General features: G+C 38.2%; 1 protein-coding gene across 1 annotated transcript in view; it reads left to right on the forward strand.

Annotated features, from left to right (window-relative positions):
* Window positions 1-26,285, forward strand: part of LOC136253511 (inositol 1,4,5-trisphosphate receptor type 2-like) — a 36,392-nt gene that overhangs the window by 928 nt on the left and 9,179 nt on the right. Inside the window, exons 6-31 of the mRNA XM_066046181.1 lie at window positions 10-146; window positions 192-259; window positions 315-477; window positions 527-623; window positions 677-808; window positions 952-1,073; window positions 1,141-1,291; window positions 1,347-1,471; window positions 1,524-1,791; window positions 1,840-1,962; window positions 2,013-2,138; window positions 9,445-9,507; window positions 9,561-9,690; window positions 9,737-9,833; window positions 10,138-10,242; window positions 10,293-10,460; window positions 10,506-10,569; window positions 10,620-10,715; window positions 10,767-10,913; window positions 10,965-11,024; window positions 11,088-11,228; window positions 12,628-12,771; window positions 12,822-12,884; window positions 13,037-13,312; window positions 16,885-16,986; window positions 17,042-17,206. Of these exons, the coding sequence (XP_065902253.1) occupies window positions 10-146; window positions 192-259; window positions 315-477; window positions 527-623; window positions 677-808; window positions 952-1,073; window positions 1,141-1,291; window positions 1,347-1,471; window positions 1,524-1,791; window positions 1,840-1,962; window positions 2,013-2,138; window positions 9,445-9,507; window positions 9,561-9,690; window positions 9,737-9,833; window positions 10,138-10,242; window positions 10,293-10,460; window positions 10,506-10,569; window positions 10,620-10,715; window positions 10,767-10,913; window positions 10,965-11,024; window positions 11,088-11,228; window positions 12,628-12,771; window positions 12,822-12,884; window positions 13,037-13,312; window positions 16,885-16,986; window positions 17,042-17,206 (3,333 nt within the window). The remainder of the gene's footprint in view (window positions 1-9; window positions 147-191; window positions 260-314; window positions 478-526; window positions 624-676; window positions 809-951; window positions 1,074-1,140; window positions 1,292-1,346; window positions 1,472-1,523; window positions 1,792-1,839; window positions 1,963-2,012; window positions 2,139-9,444; window positions 9,508-9,560; window positions 9,691-9,736; window positions 9,834-10,137; window positions 10,243-10,292; window positions 10,461-10,505; window positions 10,570-10,619; window positions 10,716-10,766; window positions 10,914-10,964; window positions 11,025-11,087; window positions 11,229-12,627; window positions 12,772-12,821; window positions 12,885-13,036; window positions 13,313-16,884; window positions 16,987-17,041; window positions 17,207-26,285) is intronic.

Genomic DNA, 26,285 nt, shown 5'->3' on the forward strand with positions numbered 1-26,285 from the left:
TATTTTCAGCTATTGATAACTTCTGAATCAGAAACAGTGTACAGTAGAATATCCAGTTTACTTCCTACACTTCGTCACCTTGCAGTAATCGATGTAGATGAAAAACAATGCCAGGAATTGGTTGATATACTAGAGGAACTGACTTCGTATGTTGTAGTTTGCATGTTCAACTTATTGTATAACTTTAATAGATTATGTCACTTGGAAGGAGATGAAAATGAGCCACACAAACAAAACCAGACAATATTGTATAACACAGGTTAGCTACTAGCTACTGTGGTCTTCAACATTGATGACAAATTTCAACTACATAGGAGTGTTTGCAGATGTGTTGAACCTGATTTTTTGGGATAAATCAACTCGACAGATTAGTAGTGATGGAAAAGTTGAAATTGCAACCCAGGTTGACTCTTCTGACATGAAGCAGAGGGAGGAAATTTTGTCAAAGTGTTTAAAGTTTTTGAGGCTACTAGCTAAGTAATGTGCAGTAATCCAATGACACATGATGTGATCATAATTTTAATAGAAACAATCAAACTGTTCAAGAACGGTTGTTTGATCATATGGATGATCTACTAAAACTTGATGTTGCTATTCCAGACATGGCTGAAGTGCTTACTGAGGTTGGTACCTACTATAATAATGTTTAAGTGATTTCTTTACGTTGCCACTACAGATTTTCACTGGTGGACAGGAAATATGTCTTAAATTAAAAGAGCAACAAGTAGAGCAAGTGTTTTATTTGATTGCATATGGTGGTGAAGTAGGCCGTGCTGAATTGTTGGGGACATTACAAGCAGCCGTAAAGGTATATATGTGACCAGATTTTACAAGCCAATCTAAATATCCCATCAGGCTGATATGTGATTTGGATCAATTTTCCAAAATCCAGTCACTTATAGTGATTCATGCATATATGTGCGTGTGTGTCCATGAAGCAATTTTTGATAGGTTGAACATTTGGACCTTCCTCTGAAGCGTAATCAAGCTTACATAATGAAGTACTTTGGTAAGATGAGAGATAAGTTTTGCAATGAATTGCTAGGTCTAGAAGAAGAGAAAGTTAAAAGAAGGTGATTGAAATTACTATACATGAGTTATATGTGCATAAAAGATGTTGTGTGTCATTGTTATGGATAGGGAGCAATTGCTAGTTAATGCAATAGATGAGGATCCAGATTTGATGATGTTGTTAAAACTGATTGACCTTCTAGCTTCTTGTTCTGAAGGAGAAAATCTGTTCATAGAGTCCATCTGTCAGAATATAATGAGCATCAATGAGCTATTGAAAGTATTTGATGATTAATATTGTATGTTTTGTAGCTACACACTTTGTTTCTATGCAGATCCTTTCATTCCATGATCTTAGTCCACCTCGAAAGAAACCATTTGTACGCTTCTTGCTGTGGGTATACATGAACACTGGAGGTGACAAGATGCAGACTGGCTCTATTTTACTATTCCATGATGGGTATTTATGTAATTTTTTCTCTGCATTATGTATTAACTTATTTGTATTGTAGGAAAGTCTGGGCCTTTTTGGAGCACATCAGGATACTGTTGGATGGAATTGTTAGAGCATTAAAAGGCCTGCCTGAAAGTGAAGTGGTAGCAGCTAGGTCAAGTCTCACTGCTCGATCTTTAAAACTCAAACGTAGAAGAGATGGCCAAAGGAAGAGAGTTAGCACCATGTCTGCAGTAACGAATGTTCCTTTTGTAACAAATAAAGAGGGTGAATTAGTGCCAGGTCTTCTTATTTATTTAATGGAAGGAATTGTTCCTATGCTCAAGGTAGTGGAATAGTATTTCTGAAATAATATCATGTACATTATATGTTAGGTCTTTTATGCTGAATATTTTCGTCCTTTCAACACATCCGCTGAAACAACTGGTGATTCAGATGAAAGAATATCTTCTGATAGGGAAATTCAGATTTCTGCTGAAATTGCCAGTGCACTATTGGTGAGTACGTGAAATGTATATTGGTTATAATGTCATTGTTGTTGTTTTAGTATTTGGCTGATTGTATCAAAAACTTTCTGAGCTCACAAGAGCAGTGGGATCTACTGCGTACAACCATTCTTACTATCCTTAATCGTGGCTGTTTTAAGGAAGAAATGATTAATGTTGATCCTGAAGTATGTGCTGTGTATCAATATTTGAATCTCTTGGTCCATATTCCCGTACTCTCTGTTTTTGGACCTTAAGCATAGCTACCTAATTTGTTTATTAGAATCATTTGTTTTCCACAGTTGAATTACTATGAGCTACATAGTAAAACTTCCAATTTACATTGCAGTTGATAAAATCATGACACACTAAGCAATAATCCATATAGTTTATATTATTCTCATATTACTATGAAATCACCTTTGTTGTTTAATCAAAGGGCAGTTGAAATTTTTAACAGGCAATACTGTTCAGTGGAGTGTACTGGACTGGAACACTAGACTGGACTGACACATTTTTGGTTTTTGCATATTCTAGGGTTGGATTTGTGGAGTCTTGCTAGTAAGCACCTTTACCGGGGCACTTGCAGCCCACTTCTAAACACTGAAGATGAACAGTGGAATATGCGAAAACTGTCTCTTAATAATTTTGCCACTGTTCATTACCATAGACTCCGGTTATTAAGCACATGCACTTATAATTTTCAGAGGAATTATTTGAGAAATACACTATGCTTGTTAAACGCATGCATGCGCTTAATAAGTGATTGTAACGGGTGTCTACTAGGAGAGTATTAGTCATGCCCACCACGTTTTTCTAGCAATTTAGTTACTAGTGTTCAGTCAAATAGCTTACTTCAGTAGAGGAATCAACAGTTCTGAAAAGTCAGGTGCAGCTATCATTAAAACAGGCGGTGGTATCTGCTAGACACATGCCTGGCAAAGTATCGAATGTACTGTGACACTTCTGGCTTAAATGTTCTATTGGTATTTGACTACCATTCTACATTGTACTAGCTTGCAGGAGTGATTCAACTATATGCGTTTAACAGGAAGTGTTTAAGGCAAGTATTCAATATGAGCAATATGCGCTTGATAACCAACGTATACACCTACTAACCGGAGTTTATGGTATGCCACTATACAACACTTATTCCTTACCCTGGTGTGTAGTAATGCTGCAGGGCAGGCAGTGCAGGGAATTGAATGTGACAGCAGTAGTTAACCAGCAATCAACTTGCCAGTAGACGATATCCTTCAAGATATGCTTAGAGGCAAGCTTGAGGATTGCCGGAGTGGCCAGACCTCTAGACTCGCCTCTAGTTCAGTGTAGGGACTTACCAATTAGAGATTTTTCAGCATGGGCACTAATAATCTTTAATTGATAAGCTCCTGCACTGAAACAGAAGTCTGGCAGCGAGACTAGCTTGCTCCTCTAAGGATATCTCGAAGAATGTTGTCTACTGGCAAGTTGATTGCTGGTTAACTATTGCTGTCACAATCAATTTCCTGCACTGCCTGCCCTGCAGCATTATTACACACCAGGATAAGGAATAAGTGTTGTGTAGTGGCACAATGGACTGTAGCAAAATTATTAAGACACAGTTTTCGCATATTCCACTGTTCGTTTTCAGTGTTTAAAAGTAGGCTACAGGTGCCCTAAGGGTGCTTACTAGCAAGACTCCGTAAATCCAACCATAGAATGTGCAAAACCAAAAATATGTCAGTCCAGTAGTCCAGTCCAGTGTTCCAATCCAGTAGTCCAGTCCAATGAATAGTGACACCCATTTTTAACTGTATTTCTTGGAGTTATAACAATAGAGAGTAGGACAGAGCTTACGATAAGAATTCTCTGTTGCCCTGCCACAATGTTCTGGCAAACCAAAATTGGCCGGACAATTGCCAAAATTGATTGAACACATGGAAGATGAATGCCCAATATGTCCACTGTAGCATAGCAAATGAACATTATAGTGGTAAGATGTCACATGCCTTGCTGCAGCTGTTTTGTGATTACAGTACACCAGAGGGTACATTTGTGGTCACTCCCTTGGGTTGTAAGAATGTATACTATCTCCTGGCAACCAAGTGACTGTTATTGTTGATAGCATGCCAGCTCAGGGTAGTTGGAAAAGGCGGATACAATCGGACACGGACATTTTCAAAAAGCACTTTTACATTATATAACAGTTATTGTTCATACCTAACGTTGTTTTTACAGCAGTCGTTGCTTCCAGATCCGGGCGTCAATCTTGTCATAGCGCTTATCCATTTGTAAGCACACATGCGAAGGACTAGACCAGCATTCCAAAGACCATATAGTGTTGCACACATGCTCTAAAGTCTAATACAGAGTTATATAATTGTAGAGATTAGCCTGTATGCCCCATGCAACTTAACTTTGCAGGCCAAATCCACAATCTTACACCTTTTAGTATAAGGTGCAGGCACTTATACCAAGTGTTGAGGGTTTCAAGGACCTGGCCTATGAGATTAGGTTGCCACATGCCAGCTTAATCTCTCTATGACTCTGAATTAGATTTCTAGAGCACGTGTACAACACTATATGGTCTTTAGAGTGCTAGTCTATCCTTTGCACATGCACTTATAAATGGATAAGCACCATGACAAGATCGATGCCTGGGTCTGGAAACGAATGCTGCTGTAAAAACAATGTTAGGTATGAAAAATAACTGTTTTGTAAATGTAAAGTGTATTTTAAAAATATCCGTGTCCGTGTCCAACTGTATCCACCTTTTCCAACTACCCTGCCAGCTCAGCCCTTAGGCTCCTTCCTTGTGCTTTGATGGGACACTGTGTCCAGACAAATTGCATTATGGTCAGACATCTATGCAATTTGACTGGATTTTGTCCGGTGTCCGGACGTTATCATAAGTTCTGGTAGGAACATCAAAACAATCGATGTGCACAGTAGCTATGCTTATATATTTGGTCAAAAGTCAGAAGTGCAACAGTCTATGAAGTTAGGATGTTCACCATGAATTCATCAAGGTATAGTTTTACCTATATTCATCCATGCTTACAAGTAAGAAGCCTATTCAAGCTTAGAAATGGGAACTATGAAGATAAATGTAATAGTTATAACATGGGCATGAAGGCTTTGCCTGAAATATATGCTTGACTGCCCAAGGGCCGCAGGCCCAAGGGCATACATTTAAGGTAATAGCCTGAATACCCTGTGTTATAATGTAATACCAAGAGTTCATAATATGTGACCAGATTTTACAAAACCGATCCAAATTGCACATCAGGCAAAGTCAAACTAACACCTCCAGTGGATAATACACTATTCTACTAATAGTTTTGACCCTCACTACTACTCAAACTACTCGAGGCTGGTTTCAACAGACGTCGTTTCTGTAGCTCAAATGGTGGTTTCCGGTCTTGTGAAGGATCTGGCTTGGCAAGGATCACTGGTTTACTGGTGGACAGCCTTGTAATGTTGGCCAGATGTTTTTTGTGTTGATTTTGCTACATATCAGCCACTAAGGAGCCAGCACAGCCCTGTAATCTCATGTCTGGACTCCAATCGTGGTTTACCTCCATTTTGAAGTCTATCCCTTGCCCATCCCGCCACCCCCACCCTCCACCTCTTTGTGAGCACTCGTGATATTACTTCGCTCGTCCAACTACTCAGATTTTCTATCTTATTTGGCGGGAAACTCTACAAGCAGCTACAAGTACTGGAAGTGGCCTGAAAGGTAATAGATTGATGCATCTTTTGTGTAAATTTCATACGCATGCTTGCTATTCTTGGCAAGTTATGCTGACATGAATTCTTTAAAACCATTTATCTCGAAACTTCTAATGAGCGATTTGGATCGTTTTTCCAAAATCTAGTCACATATATATACTGAGAAGAGTATCCTACTCTCATATACCCCTGTAAAAGGGCATATCATGAAGTTATGATGTAACACTTCTGAGTTCGCATGTTTTTCTTTGTATAATGAATGATGTCATTAGTTAAACATGATATCGATTGAACGCATGCCTAACAACGATGTTGCTAGCAACTTCTCACCAAACTAAATCGTTCCTTCGTGGGTTCAGACCACTTCATAGGCATTTCTTGCTAAGCGATTCGAGATTACGGCTATCCTGAGTGTCGTGAGTGTGGAATGGTACTAATGATTCTTGCACTTTTATGGCTGCCCGTACATCACAAACCACAAAATTTTGTCATTATGTCATAACTTCATGATACGCCCTTCTACAGGGGTATATGAGAGTAGGATATTCTCCTCGGTATATATATTATGAACTCTTGGTAATACTTCCCATTCATATCAGGCTGATAACCTGCACAGGGCAATCAATCACCCAAATGTAACCACTGGATATATTATATATGCATGCCTAAAAGCTTTGATATGAGTCAGCAGCCATAGTATGTTCTGGTTACATTCAGTTACAATGAATGGACAAATCTTAGAGATTTAGTGTGCTATTGAATCATTTATATAATAATTACAGAGTTTACTGAGGCAAGCTTGCTTGTAGAGTGGTTCCTTTGTGCAGAGTGGTAACTTTATAATGGGTGTGTGGTCCATATTCGGAAACCTGCAGAAATGATTGGCGAATAAGCTATAGCACTAGTTCTCATCTTAGCCCAACATGTTTCAACTAATGATAACAAACGCTCTCCATCTAAGTGGTTTTCATGGTGAAACCCAAGCTGTATATACTAATCACATGAGTATTAATTGATCCCCACAATCAATTTCTGCCTAAAGATGTATATAATCACTGCCCAGTTGTAGTCTGGTCTACATTCAGATGTAGCTGGGCGGCTCCTTTGATATGAGGTGTGATAGTGTTACATTTTACAGCAATGTAAATGAACATACATACTGTAATTCATGTTTGCTTAATAGTACAGAAAAGAAACAAAGCTTTCCATGAAGAGGCAAATACCAATGGTATATAATTTGAGTCATGTTTCACTATTCACTAAAGAAATTAAAACATGCATAAAATAATAATTATATTTGTAGCAAACTGTTTTATCCATGTCTAGCATTGGTGCCTCATGACATCAGGGCCTAGCTACATAACAAACCTTATAGCTGGGTGATAGGTCCAATGCCTGCAATTCTGATGTTCTACTAGCCAACATTAAAACTAACAGAATTAGTTTTGTGGACAGTGTCTTGAGAGAAAAATCGATCTTTGAGATGTCTTATGTCCCATGTGCTTCTGGATTTGTAAATCTTGTGACATTAATGGGAGATAGCTTATGCGAAATTTCTCGACTGGTACTCAAGTCCATAGAAAGTATTGAATGCCGTAATGTTTGGGATGAATTTCCCTTGAATGGCACCAGCTATACCAACGTTTCCAGTGGATAGGCTGTGTTGGTACCTTTGTTCCAGTCTGCAGCCAGAAATTCTGCATCTTGTCAAAAACTGGGGTTTTTTCCGGATACTTTACAAACAGCAAGACAAAGAGTTTTCTGAGGATGTGGTTGGTTGTATGGATCCCTCAGTAAGTACATGTGCGTGGGCAGAAGGAATTAAGAATCCACTGAGAGCTCAGCAGCCAAGATTGAGTTCTCCGGCATGAAGCTATTAGCAACACTGTACACCTTTCTGTTCTGATCTTTTGAAGGCAATGACGTATCAGTAAATGGAGGGAAGGCGTAGCCAGGCTGATCTAACTAGCTGGCCTGTAATGCATCAATTGACATAGCCCAAGAATCTGGCACACATTTTCAAACACTTTTTTTCATTTAGCTTCCATTCTACAGATGTCTGTACCATGTGCGACTCCCAGTTTGCTACCTAGTTGCTTGTCCCAGTTGCATACTCTGCCGACAAGGTTGTGTCAATCTGCAGACACCATTGTCATAAGTGGCAGGCTTGCTGTATTAGATTTGGGTGGCAGGTCTGTTGTCCTGCTGAAGGTAGACATTTATGTTGTTCTTGTCCTTTGTAAAGGACTGCACTGCAAAGTAGCCCACTAAGAGTTCCACATAGTTGATGTGGAGCCTCCTCTCTTCTGGGGACCACAATCCCCCTCCGCACAAGGCTGTTCCCCAATTTGTCAGGGAAGCATCTGTGTCTAGACATCATCATGTCTGGTACTTTAAGACAGGTATCTCTTCCATTCCACAGGGTAGTTGAGTGCTCCACCACATCGATTCTTCTATATAGGGTGGGTCTAGGGTCACCAGGTGACAACCATCTGAGTGAGTAATTATTCAGTTGCTGAAGGCTCTGGTACCATAGTGCTCTAAGAAGCACTGCCAGGTAGTAGCTTGCATCTTTACTGGTAGTTGAGAGAGGCTTCTGTAGAAGACTGTCTGTTTTGACAAAAGACTCTGGGACATCTGGAACAATCTGCTGCAACTAATAGCTTAATTCATGGTCACTAAGTCCACTTGGAAACTAAGGAATTACATCTCTTAACTTGAGATTCCTTGGGGCACTGGTCACTATGAAGGGCAAGAGGGTAAACTTGTGAGTGTCGGAGAGTATATCACAGTCCCCTCCATCTTGAAGTGATACTTTTGAATGTAAAGCAGTTGAGTAGCCTTAGGAGCTGTTTCTTTTTGTGACCAGGAATATTCTGCACACAAACTAATCTTGGCTGGGGATGGTTTTGGCCACTACTTCTTCACTCTAGGTTTACAGCACTTCTAAGGAGGACAAGCTAGGGCACGCTATGGCGCACGCTGGGTAAGCAACAAAGTTAGATACTTTGGTAGAGGAGTTATGTCTGCCCAGAGATACATGAAAGGTTCAGACACATGAAAGGTCCAGGCACATCTCATGTGTCTTTGTAGTGCCTCCTGTAGCTTGAAAAAAAAGCTCTTTCCTTGCCAAAATGAGGCTCTCTTCGTTTGTTCATAAGTTGTTCTACAACATCCTTATCTAGCATTGAGGACTGGAATGTTATGTTATTTAGAATCTCATCCCTTTTGCTGTCAGGCAGCAGTTGAAGTGTTTCTGAAAGAAACTAATCATCGTCTCCAACAGGGTCCATGTAGTTGAAGCATCTACTGTGGGATGAAATTCCATGAATATGCTCCATACCATCTAAATGCTTGACAAAATCTCTGTCAAATTTGGTATCCTTCTTGGTCCCTTGGTCTTCAGAAGTCGATGTAAGCTGTTGTGAATGTGCCAGATTCAAGGCAGAAACATTGGAAATGGTCAGATCCTTCAGGACATCATCAACATCTGTTGGTCTACTGGAAGGTTTTTCAAAAGTATTTTCATCTACCACATAGCTTGCCATCTCTTCACAAGCTATATAGGTACACTGTGCAGCAGTGGAAAGACTTGGTGGTTGCTACAATTATGGAAAATTGATTGTATTAATAAAATATTTTCCTTTTATAGAGTGTAATAGAGCTACAAATTGCAGTTTTTGTGTGTTTGCAAAATATATATATATATGTATATCAGTGTTACATACAGTGAATCTCACAAAATGCAATTCTTTATTATGTGTGGTATCCATTGAATAGGTACGAGTAAGGTTTGAAGGTAGTGTCACATACAATGTGACTGCTAAGAATCCATCTGTTGAGGTATGTAACTGTAAAGATAAATAGAAGATTAACATTCAAATATTTATATTTAGAATTACGAAAAAGTCTATCAACGGGAAAGATCACTTAATGATGAATTTAACAATTTTGTTAGAAACTACGAGTTGGCTTACTGGGGTCCTAATACTGCACAACGTCAGATTGGATCACCATACAAAATTGGTAAATACATTTGATACAATGGTAGATTATGTTTAGTTTTGTACAGATTACAGTGAATTCGAAGACGAATTGCTAGACAACAAAGGTGACGAGTGGCTTCCTTTAGGACCATCTTTCCAGCAACATGTTGCTCTTTATGTTGAGTAAGAAATAGCTTTTGTTTAGGACATAAGATATATATGTGAGAGGTTCAAGTAAAATCCAAATTTTATTTCTTTTAAACAAATCTTTTAAAAATGCAGATTAAAATTTAGCATTATGATGTCATCATCATGACATCATCATTATGACTTCACCATGCACAAAATTTATCAAAATAAGTTATTATGTTGATACGACATTCCTCACAGACTAAATTATATAATTGTATTTTAAAAAATAAGTTTTTAAAATATGGCAATAATACTTGGATTTTACTTGAACCACTCACATATGTTATCATTGCAGTCGTGGTGTGTCCAGTCGTGGTGTGTCCAGTCATGGTGTGTCCAGTCGTGGTGTGTCTGAAAGTAAAGTTAAACCATATGCTAAAAGAATAGTCGATTGCCTTGAGTAAGTTGAACTGTAACATAAGTGTAACGGTAGCTAATGTGTATTCTTAGATCATCATACAACAATTTGGCTGACATCGATGATGAGAAAGAACGACAAAAACAAGACAGAAATGATATCAGATATTTATATGTACTTCGAACTATCATTCATAATGAGATCATGTTTGTTGATCCTGACCTCAGGGAAGAAGGACAAGATCCTGTTAAGTTTAGAAGGTGAATTAGCTTTTCTAACATGTGTTGTGCTTATGGTGTGTGCAGGTTATCTGAAAGAGTGGTGTCAGTTCAAAATCAAATTCAATCACTTGGGAATACTGTTGAAAGAGTATGTTTTTGCTGTCAATGGAAACTGGTTGTTTACATTATTATTTTTAGATTGTAAAATTGCTCTCTCATCCTAATGAAAAAATTGCTGCAGAAGTTTTAGCTTTCTTATCAATCCTGCTGTACACTGGAAATAAAACCGTTCAGGTTTGTCTTCTACATAACAAAAGTATCAATGACTAAGTTTAATGAATACAGAAAGGGTTTAGCTATCTGATACACACAAGAGAAGAAAAGCTTTTTGTTAGTATGCAACAGCGTTTACAACAAGCTGCCATAAATGACCGTGAAAGAAGGACACTTCTAGCCCAGCTTGAATCACGTGAGGAGGCACAAAAAGTTTTGGTGAGTGGTTTATTACTCACATGGGCAATGGTTTGCATCATGTGTTTACAGAGGGACACATTTGTCACTCATTCTGCTCGTGATGGGAGAACCACTCGACGAACTGCCCAGGTATATATATATATATGCTTTGTGTCGTGTACTGTGTTAAAAATATTTCATTATTTCCTTTAGGAAGCATTTAGTCTTGGTGGTGATGTAGGCATGTCTGAGAGCACAGAGTGCCCAGATCAGGTTGGAGGTTTAAGGAAGCCTTCTATGTGGGCTGAAGATACGATGGGTGTAGCTACTAAAAAGTTACTTGTATCAGTACGAGTTAGTAAATATATTGTGCCTGCAATGGCCATTGTACACTCAAGAAGGACCATTTGTCTGTGGTACCTGGTGATCACTGCTTATATGTAGTACTAGAAATTGTCGTGATGTACTAGCAGTACTTTTAGCCATTGCATTGAACCTCCATGAATCCCCACAACAAAAAACCTTTCAATATCTTTACATACCTTGTTAAATACCATAGCTATATTATAGTCTAGTATCAAAAATTGATGAGGTTACTTAAGGACAGCATTTTATAGTATAGGGAGCTCTTAAGTGTGGCAAGTTTTCAGTACAGTAGTACTGTGTGGTAGGGATCATGAAGGTTTGCACCTTCCCACAAAAACAGCCTCGCAATACTTTCATGACACCTTTTAGCAACATTGATTAGGTATTATCAAGCCAAAAGTGCATTTAGAGCAACTCACAACATTCCAAACTGTTGACATAATTTTTTTGACTGATTTATGATGTACATAATATATGTGGGAAAACCGGTCTGATCGCCTGTTTAAATGTATTGAGAAATGTGGGTTTTAAATAATTAGCGTGTTGTAGCTTGCCAATGGTTGAAGTTACATGTACCAAATTTTCACACGTTTTATACCAATTTCTTAGCTTCCAGAGCATCCACTTTATAAGTAGCCAGTACCTAAGTTTCCACTCCTTTTAGATAGTTTTGAATTCGAGTTTGACTGTATCAGGCAAGCTTGGCAAGAGGTTGTTGACAAAATGATAGAGGAATGTGTAGGGATGAAGTAAGCCCTATTATTATGGATCATTCAGGTTTCAAAACTGGCTAAAATGAAAGGAAATTTACAGCACTGGCCTTAATCTTAACACCACACTTTATAGTCACATACAACCATCCCCAGGCTAGCCAGACCTCCATTAAGGCCCTAGACCACTTGCTCTGTGGAAAAATCCCTACTTTGGCATTGGACAAGATAATTTGTTATGAGATGCCAATGTAGGGATTTTCCCACAGAGCTGTATTGTGATGCCATTATTCATCTCTTGTCTCATTAGTTTTTATCGTTTAGATCCCTACTTCATTTTTAAAATTAAAAATGATACTAGTAACTAGTAACAATGGTAGAAAGCGAAATACAGCAAGTAGCCGCCTGAAGGCAAGTACACACTATTGTCAAGATTCAAGAGCTACCATTTGAATATCAAGTGTACTGAATCCACTGTTTAGACAGCTGTCATAGTACGTAGATAAACAAAACAACCATTTCTGGTTTGTCTACACAGCAATACAAACTAAAATCTTTTATTACATTTAGCATTTTGCACGTTGTATTGGGATGATTCAAGGTAGTATTTAATGTGCCAACTTCATGAGAATCCATACTATTGTGGTAACCTAATAAATTACTAATAATCTTGAAAGGGTGAAGCCTATGAAATGCAGCAGCTGTCCCCTGTACATGGCTCTGCTCCTCCTACAAGTGGTCATCATAGTGGTCGTCTGACTATCTCTGATCCCAGTGTTAAGAAGAGGAAAAAGCGACTAGACCAAATGAATGCGTCTGAGGTAATAATTATAAAGTTACATACAACTTTTGATTGCAGTTTATTTATTAGCTGTTAGCAGAAGCTGGATTAGCAGAGAATGAAATTCAGCTGCAGAAAATATATGAAGAATATGTATGTTGTTTACTACTACCATTAAAACTATTATGTTCTCTGAGATTATTCTAACTGTATAGCCAAGCTAGATTTAATACTAGTAAAAACTATGCCTTAGTGAATGATTTTTGTGTCAAATGGATGCTATATATGAAATCATTTTTGTTCAGGACAAGAAAAGCACTGGTGAAGTTACAAAGAAATCCAGTTCACTCCAATTCAAGGATACATCCTATATTGAACTAGCACTTAGAGTTCTTGGTTTACTCTGTGATGGTCAATATCGGCCAATGCAAAACTACCTCAGAGAGCAACCAGATACCATAAAAACTATCAATCTTGTATCCGAAACCTGTATATTTCTATCGTCATTTTATGTTGATGTCACAAAGGATAATATTGTGCTTATTACGCAAGTCCTTAAGACTATGATTGAGATGAGTGTGGTATGTTTCAGTCGTACAGTTGATGTTTGTTTGTGAAGTGACATCTTTTGAATGGGTTAAGTTTTCTATCTTGCTATGTAAGCACTTGAATGTTCAGTAGCTAATCATTGTAGCCAGGGAATTTTATGAGGCCTTGCAAAGTGGCTTACTCATAGACTATAGCTCTACACCATGTGGTGTCCAGTTTTGAAGCCCATTTTGAAAGCCTTTCTCCAAAGTAATTTGTGTATACATAGCACAAGTGTTTAGTTGATTGTGTATGCTTCATGCCTTGTGGAAAATGTTATGTGGCTAGAATTAGGTCAAAAGTAGGCATAGAGCTAGGTATGGTGGAAGGGTGGTGTGTATAGCTAGGAAAATATGATATAATCATTCTGTGTTTCTGTATAATTATGTGTGCACATATATTAAATCCATGGTAAGAGGTGATTGCACCCGGGGGTATGCACTGCTCGAACCTGCCAAGTGCACACTGCCTGGGGTTTTGCCATACCAATCAGCATGTTAAAGCCTTATTATAATTATTGAATATTATTATGACCTTCTAGCGACATGTAATAGTTGTAACACGAACATGAGGGCTTTGCCTGATATGTATGCCCTCTGCCCTCGGGCCACTTATACAATATATCAAGTGGCTGTGTGGCCTGAGGGCAGAGGGCATACATATCAGGCAAAGCCCGAATGCCTCATGTTACAACTAATATGTAACACTTATCAGGCTGATAACCTGTACAGGGCAATTAATCACCCAAGCCAATATGAGTCCAGCCACTGGATATCAAGACACACGGTAGTGTGTCGTGCGGCCCAAGAAGCCGGCGCGTAACACCCGTGAGTATATTGACAGGAAGAAAGAAAACGCAATTTTCGCACCTCCGTAGCTCTGTGTTTCCTTGATGAAACACGACGATTTTTGCTGTGGACATGCCCTCCAACTTCAGCACTCTACATTCCAAATTTGAGTGAAATCGCTTCACGCGTTCCTGAGATATGCGGCTTCAAAAATTGGCTTAGTTTCTTCGTTTTTTTTTCCTTCTTATTTTTCTTCCTCTTGTCGCACACTTACAAAAACTGCTATAAAACGCGAACGCCATATTTGATTGCCTTGAAATTTAGCACACAGAAGGGGGGTATAAAGGCGCATCTCGGTACCAACTTTGGCTGGAATACGATAAATAGGCAAAGAACTATGAGCGATTATTCACGAAAAATAACACCAATATGTTGTCATGCCTGCAGGGTAAACCGCGTATGGGAAGAAGCTGAAAATCGGTGGGTGAATAGGTTAACTATTGAACCTCAAACCTTTTGTAGTTTGAAAGAAATCGAGCTAAAAACCAGGAAGATACAACGAAAAAACCAACAGTGTGTAACAATTATGCAATCAAGATTAGCTAATAAAAAAACGACTACTTGCCACGCCTACCAGATAAGCCGCTTGGGGTAATGCTTTGAAAATCGTTGTACAGATGGAGTAATCATCTTAGAAAGGCTCATCAATGGTGTAGAAGAATCAGACTTAAAGCCACGGAGTTATAACACGAAATCCAACTTGGTGCAGCAAGTGCGAGATCGAGATACTCTAATAGAGCAGTCATCCTAATAGAGCAGTCACCCTGAAGAGAATTCAAGAGATCAGCTAAAAACAAGAAACCTGTATAGAGATCAGCTACACACAAGTCACCCTGTAGAGAGATCAGCTAGAAGAAGTTACCTTGTAGGGAGTTCATGCAACTATGGAAAGAGATAGTTCAGCTAGAAGAAATCACCTTGTAGAGTTCAGCTACAAAGAAACCACCATGTAGAGAGTTCAGCTACAAACAAATCGCCCTGTAGAGAGATCAATAGAAGAAGTTACCTTGCAGAGAGTTCAGCTACAAAGAAACCATCATGTAGAGAGTTCAGCTACAAAGAAACCATCATGTAGAGAGTTCAGCTTCAAACAAATCTCCCTGTAGAGAGATCAGCTAGAAGAAATTACCTTGTAGAGAGTTCAGCTACAAAGAAACCACCATGTAGAGAGTTCAGCTGCAAAGACATCACCCTGTAGAAAATTCAGCCACAAACAAATTTCCCTGTAGAAAGATCAGTTAGAAGAAGTTACCTTTTAGAGAGTTCAGCTACAAAGAAACCATTCTGTAAAGAGCTCAGCTGCAAACAAATCACCTGTACAGAATTCAGCTACAAACAAATCACCCTGTAGAGAGATCAGCTAGAAGAAGTTACCTTGTAGATCGTTCAGCTACAAACAATTCTCCCTGTAGAGAGAGCATCTAAAAGAAGTCACCTTGTAGAGTGTTCAGTTACAAAGTAAGCACCATGGAGATTTCTGTAATCAATATATGTATTACGTATATATATAATTTATACATTTACTGATAAAATTTTTAAAGTACATCTACTTCGTCTTTCCTTCTTCCTGTGGTAAAGAAAAAAACATAGGTTAAAAAAGTCCCAAAGCCGGCCTATTGGGGTATACAAATACAAAAAGAAATAAAATCTAATCCAAAACAGCCAAGCTGTAAAAAAAGTGTGCGGCCCTCAAAAAGGCTATGGTGAAAAAAGATGTGAAATTCAAGGTGGCGGCCAAGAAATGGCTGTGATGGTAGGTTAATGGTAAAAATTTTAATAATGACAATTCAGGTGAATTTTGTGCCAAGACCAAGCGGCACAAAAATTCACCTGAATTGTTGTTATTAAAATTTTTACCATTAACCTACCATCACAGCCATTTCTTGGCCGCCACCTTGGATTTCACATCTTTTTTCACCATAGCCTTTTTGAGGGCCGCACACTTTTTTTACAGCTTGGCTGTTTTGGATTAGATATTATATATGCATACCTAAAACTTTTGATCATGGGTCAACAGCTAGTACGTTCTGGTTATGTTCAGTTGCAATGAATGGACATATCCTAGAAATATCACAGAGAATTTCGGTACGCAAGTTTAATGTTTTAACCAGAGCTATTGAATCGCTTATGAAATAAGTACAGAGTTCACTAAAGGCCTAGATAGGTAAGCTTGCTTGTAGAGTGGTTACTCCATGCAGAGTTGTAGCTTTGTGATGGGGCGTGTCCATATTTGAAAATGTGTGGAAATGGTTGGTGAATAAGATATAGAACTAGTTCTCACCTTATCCCAACGTTTTTCAACTCATAGGATGGTGAGGATAACAAAACACTCTCTGTCTGAGTGGTTTTCATGGCGAAATGTAAATTGTGCATCCTAATCATGTGAGTATTAATCAATCTCCACAATTGATTTCGGCCTCAACATCTATATAATTGCTGCCCAGTTGTAACTCGGGCGGCACCTTTGATCCAAGGTGTGAAAGTGTTACATATAGAGATATTTGCTTCACAACTCGTAAAGGTTATGCAGAGGTTTCGCAGAAGGCTATGCTCAAGGTCCATTTGAAAATCATAAAATCAAATCATTATTAAATGGCAAAAATTAGCACCTGTATATGTTATATTGCTGACAGTTGAATGCTGCATGTAACTAACTTGGTGTATGCACAATTTCTTATTTCAATATGTATTTTTTATTGCTATGATTGTCTTTCTAGGGAAATTTTGCTAATCAACAAGTCCTGTTTAATCATCAAATTGTGGATACTATTAATCGCATCATGCAAACTTCAGTAATTCAGCAGTGCTCCTTAACAGATGTACGTGAGACATCATATCACTGTTAAACATTATAATTATGCTAATGCACTGTAGGTTCTTGAGTTAAAACAAACAGCTATTGAACTGCTAGAAGCTATGTGTGAGGAAACAGATCCAGGGTCAGGAAGACTTGTAAAGAGCATATTTAAAGGAATTGATATTGAGGCTCTTCAACGTACTTTGGTTTATTTTTACAAACTTAGTCAAGATCAATCAATGGTAAGGAAATTAATAACCATTTGTCAGTATCATTCAATGGCCCTAATATGTTCATGCAATTTGAGGGGGCCTGAAGTTAATTATTATAGTGAGATGGGCGAATGTAACTCTTGTATTTCCTTTTAATTGTACAGCCATACAGCACTGTATGGTGTGAAATAGCTGAAAGGCCACTCTTGGAACACCAACTGTCTTAGCTACAACTCTACTTAACTAACCACACATGCCTTACACAATTACTACCTAGAGTTGATTATAAGTTATCTTTCCTCCCACACAAACTGTGCTGGCTATGCGTAGTACTGTATGTACATGCCCTATTAGTAGGTTGTCCAGTTGGTGATTGTACTTGGCTTTATGTGTCCCAGGCCTCGTTATACATCCAACAGTGTTGGGAAAGTTACTTTTCAAAAGTAACTAGTTACATATTACATATTACTTGCAACTGAACTATTTAGTTACAGTTACATATTACCCATAAAAAAGTAACTATACATATTATAATTACTTTGTGTCCACAGCCTTAAGCTGTCACGTGTGAAACTACCACCTTATCATGTGACATGATTGTGTTGTTGGACAATTTGCAAATCTTGGTTATAAGTAAGAAGCTGGTGAATAAGCTTCATTCAGTAGGTTTCATTACTTCGTTGTGGCTAGGTGTTACTCAGTGGATTACTAACGAGATTAGTAACTTCGTTACTTGTAGTAATAACATTATGTAATATTAGATTTGTTACAGTAACTATATTACTTAGGTAACGCGTTACATTTGTAGGTAAAGTAACTTGAGTTATATTACCTGATTTTATAGTGTATTTCGTTATATTACTTAGTTACCACAAAAGTAATATTATGTAACACGTTACTCCCAACACTGACAACCAAATAATAAGAACACTCATGAAATAGGGGAGTTTAGCATAAGTGGTGAATATTATCTAAACCAAAACAGCCAAGCTGTAAAAAAAGAGTGTGGCCCCAAAAAGGCCAGGGTGAAAAATGATGTGAAATCCAAGGTGGTGACCAAGAAATGGCTGTGATGGTAGGTTAATGGCAAAAATTTTAATTACTACAATTCAGGTGAATTTGCATTGCCTCCTCCAAGTTTCACTAGGATTCGGTAACAAGTTCACCTGAATTGTCCACCAAATTCACCTGAATTGCCGTAATTAAAATTTTTGCCATTAGCCTACCATCACAGCCATTTCTTGGCCGCTACCTTTGATTTCACATCTTTTTTCACCCTGGCCTTTTTGGGGGCTGCACTCTTTTTTTACTGCTTGGCTGTCTTGGTTTAGATATCACTACTTTTTTGTATTGCAAACCAAAAAGGCGGTCATAAACTGGCTTTGGTGCTTCCTTTTAACTTGTTTTTTTTCTTTTTTTTCTTTCTTTCTTTTCTGCAGGAATTGTGGAACAAAAGAAGCAATTTGGTGTATAGCTTTTTGTATGATTAAAAATATTTGTATATTTAACAATGAATGATAATCACATACTGTAGGTAATAAGGTGACTTATTATACATAATTGAACTGTAGCTGAAACTCTCATTGTTTCTAGCTGAACTCTTTTCAGGGTGACTTGTTTCTAGCTGAACTCTCTACATGGTGATTTGTTTCCAACACATATTTCTACAGGGTGATTTGTTTGTATCTAATCTCTATAGGGTAACTTGTATCTAGCTGATATCTCTACAGGGTGACTTGTTTCTAGCTGATCTCTCTACAGGGTGATTTGTTTGTAGCTGATCTCTCTACAGGGTGACTTGTTTCTAGCTGAACTCTCTACTGGGCGACTTATTCCTAACAGATCTCTCTACATGGTGATTTGTTTCCAGCACATATACTGGGTGAAGCTGATCTCTATAGGGTAACTTGTATTTAGCTGATATCTCTACAGGGTGACTTGTTCTAGCTGATCTCTCTACAAAGTGATTTGTTTCTAGCTGTTCTCAATACGGGCTACTTGTTTCTAGCTGATTCTCTCTTCAGGGTGATTGCTCTATTAGAGTATCTCAATGTCGCACTTGCTACACCAAGTTGGATTTCATGTTGTAACTTTGTGGCTTTAAGTCTGATTCTTCTACACCATTGAAGAGCCTTTCTAAGATGATTACTCCATCTGTATAGCAATTTTCAAAGCATTACTCTAGCAGTTCTTCTGGTAGGCGTGGCAAGTATTCGTGTTTTTTATTAGCCAATTTCGATTGCATAATTGTTGGTTTTTTCATTGTATCTTCGTGGTTTTTAGCTTGATTTCTTTCAAACCACAAAAGGTTTGAGGTTCAATAGTTAACCTATTCACCCACTGATTTTCAACTTCTTCCCATATGTGGTTTACCCTGTAGGCGTGACAACATATTGGTGTTATTTTTCGTGAATAATTGCTACTAACTCCCAATTTTTGAAGTTGCATATCTCAGGAATGCTTGAAGCAATTTTGCTCAAATTTGGTATGTGGAGTACTGAAATTGGCAGACGTGTGCACAACAAAATTTGTCTTGTTTCGTAAAGGCAGCACAGAGCTACAGAGGTGTGAAAATTGCATTTTCTTTCTTCCTGTCAATATACTCACGGGTGTTGCGTGCTGGCTTCTTGATTGCATAACACACTACTGTGTGTCTTGATTGCTGTTGCACAACCACTGGAAGCTGTGGTTATAGCCATAAAAATGTACAGAAACCATTGGAAAACTGATGACCACGGACACTAAAACCTTTGTTATACAAAAACAAAAGGAGAAACACCAGTCTTGTAAACAGCACTGGAATCTACATTGATTTCTACATACTTTGGTCGTTGTTTGCTCATCATAATAGGTTATGTGGTTGGCTATTTACAAGCTACTGAAGTTAAAATTCCTGGTGAAAAAGTGTTCTGGTAACAAGGAATGTAAACAGATGCTTAGTTTCTATGTTTTGATTGAAGAACAACACAAGAACAAGCAATATGATCACCTGGATGCCAATCAGTTCTGAGTGGTTTTCAAGTAGAAACTCACAAGTATCAACCTTGAAAAGCATTGTTTTGTAAAATCTTGAACTTTACGGCTCCATAACTCGCTAACCCTTTATCTTATTAACAGCAGACAACCACGAAACAAAAGGAAAATCAATGTAGTTCCTATCTATGTACAGAAAATTGGAACATACTGTATACTTTGTAAGCAACAGAGGTTTTATATTGTCAGTTATCATTGTTCTCCTAATGGCTTCAATACATTTCTATGGGCATCCAAAGCATCCAGTGGTTTCACAATAAGCAATTACTGCTAATTGCATTCCCAAATGCTTATACTAAACTCCCCTATTTCATCATAAATATATCTAATCCAAAACAGCCAAGCTGTAAAAAAAGGTGCAGCTCCCCAAATGCCATGGTGAAAAAAGACGTGAAATCCAAGTTGGCAGCCAAGAAATGGCTGTGATAGTAGGTATATGGAAAAAACTTTAATAACAACAATCCAGGTGAATTTGTAGTAAGTTTAACTAGGACTCGGCAACAAATTCACCTGAATTGTCGTTATTAAAATTTTTATCATTTACCTACCATCACAGCCATTTCTTGGTGCCAACTTGGATTTCACATCTTTTTTCACCATGGATTTTTGGGGACCGTACCTTTTTTTACAGCTTGGCTGTTTTGGATTAGATATCACTATTTTTTATTTGTATAGGCCAGCTTTGGAGCTTCTTTTTACCTGTCTTATGTAAATAAAGTTAAACATACATTTTTTTATAATTGTACGATTTTTTATATAATGAACTTTTCTCAACAGATCCAACTTGTTGCAATTTTGGACAGTTAATCCTTGTTACAAATTACTATGTAACTAGTTATATTGCTATAGTTACTTTACTCTACTGCATAACTTAGTTACAGAAGTAGCTGAACTCTCTACTATATCACTTGTTTGTAGCTGAATTCTCTGCTGGGTGACTAGCTTATGGCTGAACTTTCTATAGGGTGATTTGTTTGTAGCTGAACTCTCTACTATATCACTTGTTTGTAGCTGAATTCTCTGCTGGGTGACTAGCTTATGGCTGAACTTTCTATAGGGTGATTTGTTTGTAGCTGAACTCTCTACTATATCACTTGTTTGTAGCTGAATTCTCTGCTGGGTGACTAGCTTATGGCTGAACTTTCTATAGGGTGATTTGTTTGTAGCTGAACTCTACACAGGGTGTAGCTGTACTCTTTACTGGGTGACTTGTTTGTAGTGTCTCTACTGGGAAGTTTATTTGTAGCTGAACTCTCTCTACTGGGTAGCTTGTTTGTAGCTGAACTCTCTGCAGTTAATTTATTTGGAGCTGAACACTCTACTCGGTGATTTTTTGTAAATGAACTCCATACAGGTGATTTGTTTGTAGTTGAGCTCTTCACAACGTGGTTTGTTCATAGCTGATTTCTCTACACAATGGTTTGTTGTTTTTTTGCAGCTGAATTCTTCATATGTCACCAGATTTTACAAAACCGATCCAAATTGCACATCAGGCAAAATCAAACTAACACCACCAGTGGATAGCTATGCTATTGTACTACTAGTTTTGACCCTCAGTACTACTCAAACTACTTTAGGCTGGTTTTATTAACAGATGTCTTTTCTGGGTGGTGTGGAGTGCTCGAATGGCCTTGTGAAGGTCCTGGCTTGGCAAGAATCAGTGGTTTACTGGTGGACAGCCTGATAATGTTGGCCAGACATTTTTTCTGTTATTTTGCTACATATCAGCCACTGACGAGCCAGAACAGCCCTGTAAACTCATGTCTGGACTCCAATCGTGGTCTGCCTCCATTTTGAAATTTATCTCTTGCCCTCCCCACCACCTCCCACCCTCCACCCCTTTTTGAGCACTCATGATACTACTTCACTCGTCCAACTGCTCTATCTTATTTGGCGGGAAACTCTACAAGCAGCTACAAGTACTGAAAGTGGTCTGAAAGGTAATAGATTGATGCATCTGTTGTGTGAATTTCATACGCGTGCTTGCTATCCTTGAAAAGTTATGCTGACTAGAATTCTTTAAAACAGTTTATCTCGAAACTTCCAATGTGCAATTTGGATTGTTTTTCCAAAATCCAATTACGTATATAGGGTGATTTGTATGTAGGTGAACTCTGTACAAAGTGATTTATTGGTAGCTGAATTTTCTAGAGGGTAATTTGTTTGTAGCTGAGCTGGTTTGTTTGTAGCTGAACCCTCTACTGGGTAAGTTGTTTGTAGCTGAATTTTCTACCGGGTGACTAGCTTGTAGCTGAACTTTCTACAGGGTGATTTGTTTGAAGCTGAACTTTCTACTGGGTGACCTGAACTTTCTACTGGGTGACCTATTTGCAGCTGAGCTCTCTACATGTTAGCTGAACTCTGTACTGGATAACTTGTTTGTAGCTGAACTCTCTACAGATAACATTTTTGTAGCTGAACTCTCTAGAGGGGGATTTGTTTGTAGCTGAACTCCATACAGAATGACTCATTGGTAGCTGAACTCTCTACAGTGTACTTTCTGTAGCCAAACTCTCTTACTACTGTATGACTTGTTTGTAGCTGAGCTCTGTACAGGTAACTTATTTCTAGCTGATTTCTCTATAATACAAGATGCATGTGCTGAACTCTCTACAGGGTGGCTTATTTGTAATTGAATCTCCTCAGGGTGATTGATTTGTAGCTAAGTTTTCTATAGTGTGAATTTTTGTGGCTGAATTCTCTACTGGATGACTTGTTTGTAGCTGAACTCTCTACTGTGTGACTTGTTTATCTAACCAGATGATTGGTATGTAACTGAATTCTCATGGGTTAGATGAACTCCTGACAGTGTGACTTGTCTGTAGCTGAACTCTCCATTCAGGCAGCATCCAGTTAATCTACAGTGTATATAGTTAGTTGCTGGTAGCTATGAAGTCCTGTGATTTTTTCTTCAACAAAAGTACAGCATCAAATGAATAAGAATAACACAATAAGTGACTATATTATTTTTGTAAGTAAGTTGAACTGCATACATACTGAATGCTCTAATAGGGTGACTGTACTATTAGAGTATCTTGATTGCCCACTTGCTACATGTACTTGGATCTCGCATTATAACTCGGTGGCTTTTACTCTGATTCTTCTATGCTACTCCATGGGCTTTCTATGATGATTACTCCATCTACATATGGTTTTCAATTCACTCTTCTAAGCATTTTACCTGGTAGGAGTGAAAATTAATAGTTTTTTTTTATTCAAAAAACTTAATCGTGTAATTGTGACACAGGTTGGATTTTGTGTCATATCTCCTTGGTCTTTATCTCGATTCCTTTCAAACCACAACAAGGCACTCCTGCGATGGTTGGTCCATCTACATAGCAATTTTCAACTTATACCTCCAAGGGTTTTACCCTGTGGGTGTGACAGAAGTTCAACCTTATTTTATGCGAATAAGCAGTCATAATACCATGAATATTCATTGGATTCCTACCAAATTTGGTACTGAGATCCACTATAATGAACCCTTTACATGTGCCAAATTTCAGATCGATTGGAGCACACATTAGTGTTTTACGGCAGATTTTGCAAAGTGTGCAAAAAGTAGAAGAAAAAATGAAGAAATTAAAACAAACTTTTGGTTGCTCGTATCTCGGAATGAGCTGAGGCTATTTTCTTCCAATTTTGGTGTGCTGACTTCCCTTCCTGGTGGGCACATCTGTAGTAAATTTGATTTCCATTGGATAAGGGATCATAGAGCTACATATGTGTGAAAATTGCATTTTTTTTTCTTGTTAATATACTGACGGTGTGGCACACCAGCCTCTTGGGCCACACAACACACTACCGTGTGTCTAGATACTGAATTAATGTATACGAAAACTACAAGGCCTATATACGAAGATGTGCTAACTGGATATTCGACCAGCAATGAATGAAAAGGCAAACTAACAATAAAGGAGATTTATTGTGCTCGTGGTCGAAACTATATATGTGGTATCAAGACACACGGTAGTGTGTTATGCAGCCCAAGAAGCCGGCGCAAAACACCATGAGTATATTGACAGGAATAAAGAAAATGCAATTTTCGCACTGTAGCTCTGTGCTACCCTTATAAAACAAGACAAATTTTGCTGTGGACGTGCCCACCAACTGCAGTATTCCACACACCAAATTTGAGCAAAATCACTTCAACCATTCCCAAGATATGCTACTTCAAAAATTGGCTTAGTTTCTTCATTTTTTCTTCTTTCTCTTCATCTTTTCGTACATTTACAAAAATTGCCGAAAATGTGAACGGCATATCCGATTGCCTTGCAATTTGGCACACAGAAGGGGGATATAAAGGCACATCTTAGTACCACGTTTGGTTGGAATATGATAAACAGGCAAAGAGTTATTAGCAATTATTCACAAACAATAACATGAATATGTTGTCACGCCTACAGGGTAAACCACTCAAGGGAAGAAGCTGAAAATTGGTGCATGAATAGGTTAACTATTGAACCTCAAACCCTTTGTAATATGAAAGAAATCGAGCTAAAAATCACGAAGATACAATGAAAAGACCAACAGTGTGTAACAATTATGCAATCGAGATTGGCTAGTAAAAAACTACTACTTGCCATGCCTACCAGAAAAACCACTTGGAGTAACGCTTTGAAAATTGCTGTACAAATGGAGTAATTATCTTAGAAAGGCTCTTCAATGGTGCAGAAGAATCAGACTTAAAGCCACAGAGCTATAACATGAAATCCAACTTGGTATAGCAAGTGCGAGATCAAGATACTCTAATAGAGCAGTCATCCTAATAGGGCAGTCACCCTGAAGAGAGTTCAGCTACTAACAAGTCATCCTATAGAGAGATCAGCTACAAACAAATCACCCTGTAGAAAGATCAGCTGGAAATAAGTCACCCTGTGTAGATATCAGCTAGAAACAAGTTATCCTATAAAGAGATCAATCATCCTGTAGAAATATGCGCTGGAAACAAATCATCATTTTTAAAATTTATTTATTAATGTTTTACAGCACAAGTGCTGAAGGTCTGTAGGACACCTGGTCTTACAGCCTGCTCAAAGACTTTAGCTACATAAGGTGTGTTTGAAAAGTTGCAGAAAGGAGAAAAAAATCCATGACTGGACCTAGGCAGCCTCAAACCTGCAGCCATCCAATTTACGCTCGAATGCTTACAATCATGTAGAGAGTTCAGCTAGAAACAAGTCACCCTTAAAAAGAGTTCAACTACAAACAATGAAATGAGAGTTTCAGCTACAGTTCAGTTCCGTAAGAAGTCACCTTATTACCTATGTGAATACCATTCAGTGTTAAATATATAAATATTTAATCTGACAAAAAGGTATACACACAATTGCTTCTTTTGTTCCACAATTCCTGCAGTGAAGAAAAAAAACAAGTTAAAAGGGAAGCACCAAAACCAGTTTATGGCTGGCTTTGTGGCTTGCAAAACAAAAAGAAGTGATATCTAAACCAAAACAGCCAAGCTGTAAAAAAAGTGTGTGGCCCCCAAAAAGACCAGGGTGAAAAAAGATGTGAAGTCAAAGGTGGCAGCCAAGAAATGGCTGTGATGGTAGGTTAATGGCAAAAATTTTAATAACGACAATTCAGGTGAATTTTGTGCCGAATTTTAGTGAAACTTGGAGGAGGCAACGCAAATTCACCTGAATTGTCATTATTAAAATTTTTGCCATTAACCTACCATCACAGCCATTCCTTGGCCACCACCTTTGATTTCACATCTTTTTTCACCCTGGCCTTTTTGGGGGTCCGCACTCTTTTTTTTTACAGCTTAGCTGTTTTGGTTTAGATTTTCATTTAATGCTGATCAAATATGGCATGTGTGTCAACCACTATATTGACCATTCACATGGATATGGCAACTTGTCTTTTATCTGGTGTAAGAGCAAGTTAGTGTGTTATTTGAATGTTTTACAGGTAGACACCGTGATAGCCTCATGTGCCAGACTTTTGATTGGTGACCACACCCACCTAATGAGCAAAATTGATTGAAAGTCACTACAAAGTCACACTCTATCAAAGTTTTGCCCCACCTACCCCCATGTTAGTAAGGAAGGGGAATAGGAGGAGATTTGACCCA

Source organism: Dysidea avara, chromosome 4, assembly GCF_963678975.1.
Source record: "Dysidea avara chromosome 4, odDysAvar1.4, whole genome shotgun sequence".
NCBI classification, from domain to species: Eukaryota; Metazoa; Porifera; class Demospongiae; order Dictyoceratida; family Dysideidae; genus Dysidea; species Dysidea avara.